Here is a 9,985-nt window from a genome sequence, read left to right as displayed (position 1 = left end):
AAAAAAAAAAAAAAAAAAGTTGAAGAAACCTTAAAATTGGCTACAATATACCTATGTGAAAGCATCTTAAAGATTCACTGGATTTTAAAATAGAATTTTTTTTTTTTTAGTAATAACCTAATAGTCATGAAATCTTTGAAGCTATTCATGGTGTGTAATTTTCAGCCAGAATAACTTCTCAGGGTTTTTTGTTGTTTGTTATTTATTGTTTCACTAGAGAGGTAGATGATTCTGATTTTCAGTTGAATGTTAAATTTTTCAGTAGTTTGGCACTAAAAGAATTCATGTGAGTATAGTAACAAGTCCTAATATTATAAACAAATAATGTGCATATATTTTTAAATGTTCAAAATGGGCCAGTAGCATTTTAGTTAAGTGCTAAAATTCTTGTGGCATATGAATCATTTTCTTCAACTTACTGTGTTCTTAGGGAACTGTATTAACTAAAACAAAAGAATTCGGATTGGATTTCAGTTGTATTTTTCTGAATTTCTCCCACCATACTGAAAGTATCCATGGAAGCATCCATTTAATAAAAACTGGTGGTCCAAGGAACTTTGTGCATTGTAATATAATAAAAAGGAAATCAAATCAAATAATTTCTTTATCTTTAATTCTTTTAATATTATTGCTACTAAGAGTCCTTGCTGGCTCCTCATGTTGAACTTTTTGTCTTTTTAGCTTATTTAAAAAAATGTATATGCTGTAATTTTATTTCAATCATATAGCTTATTTTTGTGTTTGGGCTAGAATTTTTTTAAATGGCCCCTTGCTTGGTAGGAGATAAAACAGTAATACCTGTTACTCCAGTTTCTACAAGGTTTAGCATACTGGGTCAGTGAATCCCTGGAGCCTTTGTTGTCTGTCTGGTCTCCCTTCTTTCCTGTTTTTTGTCTTCTTTCAACCGGAAGGGACATTGAAGGCCCCTGAAGAATTCATTCTTACTTAGGTGGTGTCCCAGTAGCTTGGGCATCACAATTTTATTTTCCCCCTAAGGTTAAGGTAATGGCACTACTAAGGACATTTTAGTGTGAGGACATTGAAAAGGTGAGAAGGCAGAATCCAGGGGCTTGGGGTTCTGGGGACATTTATATTTGAATTTCCACACCCTAAGCATTTTTTATGTCCCTCAAAGTATCACATCTTAAGGAATAATTTCCTTTGCTGTCACTTTTTTTATTTTTGCAGTATTAGGGATTGAACCCAAGTCCTTGCTCATGCTAGGCAAGTTCTTTACCACTGAGCTAAATTCCCAGCCTCTGCTACTTGATTATTTAGGGTTTTTTTTTCTTTCATTGTAATTATCCTGTCAGGATTTTGCCTAGGAATTTCATTGTAGACCAGAGACTGCAGAATTTCCATGTAAATACTATTGTGTAGGTTTTTAAATTAGTTATACAAAGAATATTTTCTAGGGGAGAAAGGCTTGCCTCCATTTAGGACCTTGGCCTCAAAGAACAATTAGGAGATGGATGCTATCATTAGATAAATTAGGCCAGGAAGTTACAAGTAGGGATTTTACAGTGTGTCAAGACCATTGCTGCATCAACCACCCTCAGTGACAGATTTCTGAGGCAGGCCTCAGATTGGGTAGTTCATAGTTCTGAATTTTTCTGTGCACAAATATGTAGATATAAATACACAGAGACTCCCAAATCTCTCATCTATAGAACTGTTAAGACTACCCTTTGATTTATTTGCATTTTTCATCTTGGTCATATGAAATGACCATGAAAATGAGAGAATAAAAGCCTTTATACTCAAGCCCGCCCCCCCAGTACTGGGGATTGAACTCAGAATCTTACACTTGTGAGGCAGGCACAGTTGCCACTGAGTTAAATCCCCAGCCCTTAAGCTTTTTTAAAGATAAATATTACTTTTATATCAAAACTTGTTTTGAAGCTAGGTGTGGTGGTGTACCCCTGTATTCCCAACAGTCAGAAGGCTGAGGCAGGAGGATTGCCATGAGTTTGAGGCCAGCCCAAGATACATGGTGAGTTCAGGCCCAGCCTGAACTGTATAGCAAGGGGCTGTTTTATTTATTTATTTATTTTTTAAATTATTTTGAGTAGTTTCCTAAGTTTAACTTTATGGACAGATCTTACATTCTGTTCATAATGTTAAGGATTGAAATATAGGTTGATCTTTCTAATTTGCAGTATCATGGCATAATTTCAGAATTAAAATAGCTAGGAATGAAAACATATCTCGGAAATGTAGAAGGTGGCTCATTTCAGTCTATTCTGAAAACAGCTTTGGAATGTCTAAACTTATTTTTACCTAACTTTATTTTCATCATTGATGGTTTCATATTTAGCCTAAGACTTCGCCATTGCAATTGCTATAGCTTAAAAATTTCTTATCTATAGAGTCCTATAATCTAGTAGGACAGAAAGCTTGAAAAATGGTACCAAGAGCCAACTAGAAAATATATGACAGGTACTTTAAAAGCCAGTAAGAGGCCAGGGATTTAGCTCAATGGCAACTTGCCTGCTTTGCAAGCACAAGGTCCTGAGTTCAATCCCTGGTACCACACGCAGACACACACACACACGCCAGTGAGATGTGGACATTTGTAAGCAGCAAACAGCCTTTTCCTTTTCATGTTCAGCTTAGCAACTGTTTGAAAGTCTCAATTTTTTTGGTACTGGAGTGGTGCCACTGAGCTAAATCTCTGGCCCTGTCTCAATTTTAATACCAAAAAAAATAAAAAATAAAATAAAAAACCTGAAGGCCAGCAAACAAATGATTGGAATAGCTCTGCTAAGAAGATAGTATACTGTAATCCCCAAAGAAAGCAAGCCAAAACTTGAACTTGTTTGGGGATGATAAAATTTAACTGTGACTCTGAATTGCAGAAGCCCAAGCTCAGATGCTTATGTTAAGGGGGCACCATCAGCATTATACATCACTGAGGGAGCACCTAAAGGTAAGGGCTGCCTGTGTTCTAGGGCTCAGCACATTGCTGAGTTACACAGGAGAAACCCACCTAGCCATCAAAGTCTGTCTTGAACAACCATCCTGAAGGACACCACAAATACGCACCTCTGTGTTTGGGTTGTGGGCAAAGAAAGAACAGTAGCCATCCTGATGGAAAGAAGGTGTGGATAAGTATGATAGGCAGCTGTGGGGCCAAGTCACAGGGTTTGAACAGCCATTGGGAAAAGATGAAAAAATTATTTGGAATTCTTTCATGGAAGAATTATATGGAAGAGGCCATACTTACTACTCAAGTGATGTGAAACATTGAAATTTTTTTGGAAGGTCTGGAGGAATTAGCCATTGGCTACTTTTGAAAGGAAAGTTTTAAGTTTTCAGGAAGATGGTTCTGGGTCTTAGGAAGATATGAAAAGCAAGAACATGTTTAAGAGGTAAAATTGTGGACATATTTCCCTTTAACATTATTTTTGCATTGCCTTACATGTGAACTCCTTTAGTCAGATGATCACAGGTAAGAAAGCTGTTAACAGTCCCAGTTCAGGTGTAGCTCAGTGGTAGAGTGCTTACCTAGTGTATGCAAGGCCCTGGGTCCAATCTACATAGAACATCACACACACATGTACACACACAAGCCCTTGTCCATCTGAGATAAATATTTTGTAGAAACTGACTCTCTTCTCTTCCAATGTATTCTAGATGGTCTTGGGCAAGCCAGTTTTCTGCAATCCTCATATTCCTCCTTTGAAACATAGTATGATTAAATGCAAATAATATACTAACAGCTCAGTCAACATCAATAACAGGTTTATAATGAAATAGTTTTTAAAGGGCTTAAGAATAAAATACAATTTATTAAAGGAACATTGTATACATAAACATGGGTCAACCCTTCCCAAGTATTTCAACACCATAGCAATACTAAGTTCTATTTGATTTCCTCATGTATAAAAGATATGCTAAAGATACATGCCTTATCAGTTTTTATTTTATTGGGTATGGCTATAGATGATCTCCTTCTACAGAAAAACAAACTGCACAGCATCACATAGAGAGTACAGACATCTTAAATTCATTCATATCCTTGATTTCTCAAAAACTGCCACCAAGAAATTTAAATCATTGCTCAACTGGAATTTCTCAGGAAAAAATAATGCTCAATTTGTTTTTCTAGATCTTTACACTTGTTAAGGTTGATATGTTATATTCCCCCCCACCCAAATCAACTACCTACTTAGCTTCAAGCAGAGTGTTTTTAAATATTTGTCATATGGTAAAAAGAAAAAGTATAAATAGGAACATCATGTAAGGGTAGACAGGCACCACACTATACATTCCTCTTAGAATAATTTCTAGAATGTATACACTCTTACTTTAAGCTATGAGGAGAATAATTTGCCTTTAAATGCCTACAGATTTAAAAGGGGAAAGATGTTAAGCTAGCTGTCAGATTTCTGTAAGGATGAATATGTGCAAAACTGCTCTCTGCTCTGGAAATATGTAAGCCTGGCATTAAATGAATGTACATTAAAACATTTTGTATGGAGTGAATACTGGGGACTGAAGTCAGGGTCTTTCCCACTGAGCTACATCCCTGGCCCTTTTCATTTTTTATTTTGAGGCAGGGTATCACTAAGTTGCTAGGTGAGACCCAAACTTGGGATCCTCCTGCCTCAGATGTTGGGATTATAGGTATGAGCTAGTGCCTCTCTGTTAAAATATTTTATATTGGGCTGGGGATTTAGCTCAGTGGTACAGTGCCTGCATGGCACAAATGAGGTCCTGAGTTCAATCCCCAGTACCAAACCAAACCAAACATTTTGTAGCATTAAAAAGTATTAGAAAAAAACCTGACATTCCATTAGCAGGTAGGATCTGTTGGTACTTAAACATAGTATGTACCATTTTTATAAAAACTGTATGCAGAAATCTACTTGATGTTCTTTAGAATTTGCATATTTTTTTATTAAAGAATCAGGTTGAAAACATGACTGCGTAAATAAGTTGCTTGATGCAGTGTTGACCAGCTATAGTTGAGTATTAACTGCCCTTGCTTTGCCCTCAGCTAAGTTTCTGTTAAATTTTTTGGCCCACCATATTCTCTGCTTCTGATCTCACTTTATAACTGTCTTAGAACTGTTCCTAATCCAAAATTGTTTTTTATTTGCTCCAAAGATCAGCTTGAGGCAGCCAACTACATGCCATGATATCAGAAGTGCTGGAAAGAACCCACATTCCTGTCCCGTGAGGCATCACTGACCTGTTGAGAAGGCTTATAATTTATGTACACCTGCCATATGTGACATTTGAAAGAGTAAACTCACTTGAGATCAGAAACAGGTTTTAGAGGGGAAAAGAAACAGAACATTGGAGATTAAAGGAAGACAGGGCCACAAAATGTGGGGAAGCTGGCCTAAAGTGGCCCAGCACTGCCAGCGGCCAGTGTTGGCTTCTCAAAAGAGGACGGTGAGTGCCACCATTCCAAGGACAAGTCTTTGTTTAATCTCAGCTAACTACAAATTTATGTTTCTAGGGACAGGTTAGTAAATCAGAATCAGACTGGTAGAATCTTTAAGCACATGAATTCCTCCCTACATTTCAAGGTATTTCACATACTCCCTAAGGAAAATCTTTCTACAATAAATAAAGACAAAGGTTTGCAATTTGAAGAATCTTCTAGCCCAATTGTAAAAAGAGGTTGTAAACACCAGAACTTAATATAGAATAAATTATAAGCAAAACATGTCCTTGCCCCAAGCTGTTTAAGTTACATTACTACAGATACATCCCATTTATGAGGTAGTCAGATTCCTCGGATGTAATGGGATGGGCTTTCTTAAGTTTCTGTTTCACCAGTCGTAGTCGGCAAGCAACCATGAGAAGCAGCAAAGCAGTGATGGCCAAACCCAAAGCCAGGGGCAGCACCGCACCTGTGAAAGGTTAGAATGAATAGGGTAGGTCAAGGACAGCTACTGTTTATGATATAATAAGCATTTTGCATTCTTTAACCTGTACAAATCACCGTGGGGCTAGCATTACCACTATTTCAGATTAAGGTGCAAAGAGGTTTGAGCTAAAATTGTTTGCCTTATATGTTGTAGATCTAGCTCTCCAGTCCAAACCTCTTCAAAACCAAATTCTATACCAGGTTCCTGAAAAATTTATTTGGCATCAGTGGTTACAAATGTTGCGATGAGGTTACCCTTGTATCTAACTGTAATAGTCATTCTGACAATTATAAAAATTGTCACTGTAGCCATAGATTGTACTTATTGATTCATACACAATCATTCTCCATTAGGTAAGAACTAACTCATTTCTGGAATCTGGTTAGGGCTTAAGAAATTTATTTCCTTTTCTAAGTCCAGGGACTCTATTTTCATACAGTAGAATATTTGTTGAAAACTAACTTCAAAATATGCCAGTGTAACTTTGGCCATGAGTTGGTAAAGAAAACATTTCTTATTTCCTGTGGGGTTGGTCCCAGATATGAGACTAGAAGCAGACTTTAGAGGCTTGCAGAGTCTGGAAGAGGGACCAGGATGCCCCAGATCAGTCTTCTGATCAAGCTGAGCAGGCTCTATTGTTAGTTTGATCTACTCTGTAGTGAGGCCAGGTCTGGAGATGATATGGTAGGTCTATTTTTAGCTGCATGGCCTGGCAACTGGTGCAACTAGAGGAGCAAACATCTCCACTGTGTAAGCTGATTCTGTAACATTTTATTTCATTCCTTTATTCATTCATTCTGCATTAAGTAATAGCCATCTATTTGTCAGAATTGAGCTGACTACCAGCAATTAAAGATAAGAAATTCTTGCCAATTAAAAATAAATAAAAAAGACCCCCAAAGGATAAGCTAATGCAAACAATACCAGGTTTATAGTGTAAATCACTGAATTCTCACAAAAGCCACATGAGCTAGTACATTATTGTACTCGCTAGTATTTTACAAGTGAGAGAACTGAAGCAACACAACTAAGTGACTTACCTAATGGTGTGTTCTGAGTGGCGGGGCTAAGTTACCACCCAGACATCCCAGCTCCAGAGCTTGTGCTCTTAACCACTGTGGTATGCTTCCCCAATGGGGAGATGAGACTGTTTCTGAATGACTTAAAGTCTAAGCAGATAGGGATTTAACACATTCATAGTGGGGCCATAATTTGTATGTCTAGCTGCCAGGTGGCTTAACTACTGGTAGTACATGCATGATATTAGTAAAAAGACTAACAGAAGTGATTAGATTCTTTTGTACCACCAGTGGTATAAGCTGCCTGATGAGAGAGTCATACGTGTACCACTTGTGGTTTAAGCCAGCAGAACTATGTTAAAAATAATGCAACAAAGTATTATAGTTACCATGCTGGATTATATATGAAGTACAGATGTGAAAAAGGAGTACTCCATCTGTTTTTTTGCTGGAATGATTTGCTGTTATGATGGAGCTTGCTTGGGGTGGGCAGGGAGATCGTCATTGTTATTTTTAACATTTTCAGAATAACATACCTGGGCTAGGCATGTAGCTCAGTGGTGCCATACCTGTCTGGCAAGCACAAACAAGATCCTGAGTTTGATTCTCAGTACTTGGGCAGGGGGATAACATGCCTGTAGGCACTCCAGGTGGATTTTTCTCCTAGGCTCTTGGAGCTTTTAGCATAAAGGTGCAACCTACAGCCATTAAAGTGAGTGAGTTTGCCAGAGAGAAAGGAAGAAAGGAGGGCTCGAAGCAAGGTTTTGGGAAGCACTGTCCATGGTGCAGACAGAAGAGGACCAGCGAGAATCAGGAGACAGGTCAGAGCACCAGCAGAAGAGCTGAAGGAGAGGAGGGTATTGGGAGCCAAGGGAAAAGACAAGCCCATAAAGAAAGGGCTCTGCAGGGTCTGGGATTTAGCTTAGTGGTTCTGCTGCCTGCCTCGCTTGCAAGTGATGGTCCAGAGTTCAATGCCTGGTTTAAAAAAAAAAGTAAAAAGGCTCAGCAGAAACAGATGCTTAGGAGAGGTCATGTAAGTGAAGTGTGGATAGCCCACTAGATGTAGCAACTGGCAGCTCATTTACAGAAGACTGAAGACTAAGGGCTGATATCTTTGTCTCTCTATTTTTTAAAGAGGAATTTGTTTGCAGTTGTAGTTGTCAGAGGAATCAGCTAGTGGTAAAACATTAAAAGCTCTAGAGAATTAATAGATGATGGAGAAAAGTACCTGAGTGAATAAAGGGTTACATGAAGACTGGGAAGAGATGGCCATGGATGAGGACCCCCACTCCTTCAGTGCTGCAGAAAGGATAGGTGCAAGCATACAAGTTTCTCTATTTGGGATGTGTAGCTGAGGAAGTTCACTCAGGAAAACCTTGATTTTCTGTTACCAAAACTGGTCTCAGGAATTTGGAAGAAGCTTCTTGAAGATACAAGGACCTGGATCTGGTTATACACAAAGGGCTTTTCAGCCCATAGGTCAGTTTTAGAAACCCAGGTAAACCTGAACAAGATTTTTAAGAACAGTCCTATGTCTGTGTGCTGGAGGAGGGGAAGTTGCTTCAGTGGCTGTTGGGTATCAAATACTGGAGTGAGGCCAATGTTCCCTTAGAGAACTGTGAAAGCTAGAATCTGTGATAAAACCCATGCCCCAAAATTTTGTTTTGGTTGTTGTGAGACAGGGCCTCACTATGTAGCCTAAGCTGACCTCAAACTACGGTGGTACTCCTGCCTCAGCCTCCCAAGTGCTGGCATTACAGGCGTGTACCACCATGCCCAGCCTATGCCTAAAATTTTATTTGTTGAGCAGTTTTTTTCTAGAATTTTTATTCTAGAGTTTTCTCATACATCCCATACACATCAGCTCTCTAGAGGTGATACGAACCACTGCTTCCATACTCACATTGGTAGCACATATACTAAAATTGGAATGATACACAGAAAATTAGCATGGCCCCTACACAAGGATGACATGAAGATTCATGAAGTGTTCCATTTTTTTTTCCTTTATGCCATTATCTAGGTTGTCTTTGTGTCATTAACAATACTGTGGTCCATTTCTGGAGAGCTGGGTGCTCGGCAAATTATACTGCACCCTCCCTTCCCCAATTAATAGGGAGTTGAATCTTGGGACAGAAGCAAAGGTGTATAGTTAGCCCCACCCAGAGTGTATCACTGAAAAGCAGATGCTAATTGAATAGGTCTCTATACTAGCAACAAAGTCTTTCCACCAAAATTGACCCACAAAGCTCAGCTCATGCACACACACAAATGAACACATTACACATAACAACAACAACAACATGAGAAGACAAGACAACAAAATGACTCCAAAAACTCATCTTACTCCCCCAAAGCTGATACATGGGCTATCAATGGGAAGGGAATCAAAAGCCTCAAAGCCAAATTATTTGACGTAATGAAAGAGTATATAAAAAACAGATCAGTAACGTGCTTGGCAAGCTCAAAGACAATATAATTAAATACATAATGGGCTTAATAAAACAGTGAGTTTTATAGAAGATACTAATAAACAGCTATCTGAACAAAAGAAAATGGTACAAAACATTAATGACCAGTTTAGCAAAGAATTAGAACTCATAAAAAGGTACCAAACAGAATTCTAGGAGATTAAACATTTTATTCAAAGTACAGGCAACAGAAGTTATAAATTTGAGGACAAGTGTCAGAACTAGAAGATAGGGCTGTTGCAGTGACCATATACTCAGATATACCTTAAAAAGAACAGAACATAGGGCCTGGGATTTAGCTCAGTGGTTCCGGTGCCTGCTTTGCAAGCAAAGGGACCCAAGTTCAATCTCTGGTATCAAAAAAAAAAAAGAACAGAACTTTAAAAAAAAAAAAAATGGACCCAACAGCTGCTAGATGACATACAAAAAAAAAAAAAAAAAAAGAAGACAAAAGTAAAATTACATGATGTGTTTCTGATCGTACTGTGTTGCGACCAAATATCAACTCACCACATGTGTGGAGAACAAAGTTGCAACCTACCCCACATACGATTTTTGTAAAATTTCCATGTGTACTTGAACATAGGTTTTGTAATTCTCGGATGTAGAA

At 38.3% G+C, this 9,985-nt stretch overlaps 1 protein-coding gene and 1 non-coding gene across 2 annotated transcripts in view; one reads left to right on the top strand and one right to left on the bottom strand.

Annotated features, from left to right (window-relative positions):
- Positions 1-5,018: 5,018 nt before the first annotated feature.
- Positions 5,019-9,985, bottom strand: part of Lrp11 (LDL receptor related protein 11) — a gene marked incomplete at its 5' end in the record, with an annotated part of 43,472 nt that continues 38,505 nt past the window's right edge. Inside the window, one exon of the mRNA XM_033763165.1 lies at positions 5,019-5,867. Within this exon, the coding sequence (XP_033619056.1) occupies positions 5,713-5,867 (155 nt within the window). The remainder of the gene's footprint in view (positions 5,868-9,985) is intronic.
- LOC117286110 lies at positions 8,800-8,906 on the top strand. Its single transcript, XR_004517220.1, has one exon. It is a non-coding gene; the product is annotated as a U6 spliceosomal RNA (small nuclear RNA).

Source organism: Fukomys damarensis, unplaced genomic scaffold (assembly GCF_012274545.1).
Source record: "Fukomys damarensis isolate Sample0158 unplaced genomic scaffold, DMR_v1.0_HiC HiC_scaffold_14, whole genome shotgun sequence".
NCBI lineage: Eukaryota > Metazoa > Chordata > Mammalia > Rodentia > Bathyergidae > Fukomys > Fukomys damarensis.
This window is presented reverse-complemented; position numbering and strand designations above follow the sequence as displayed.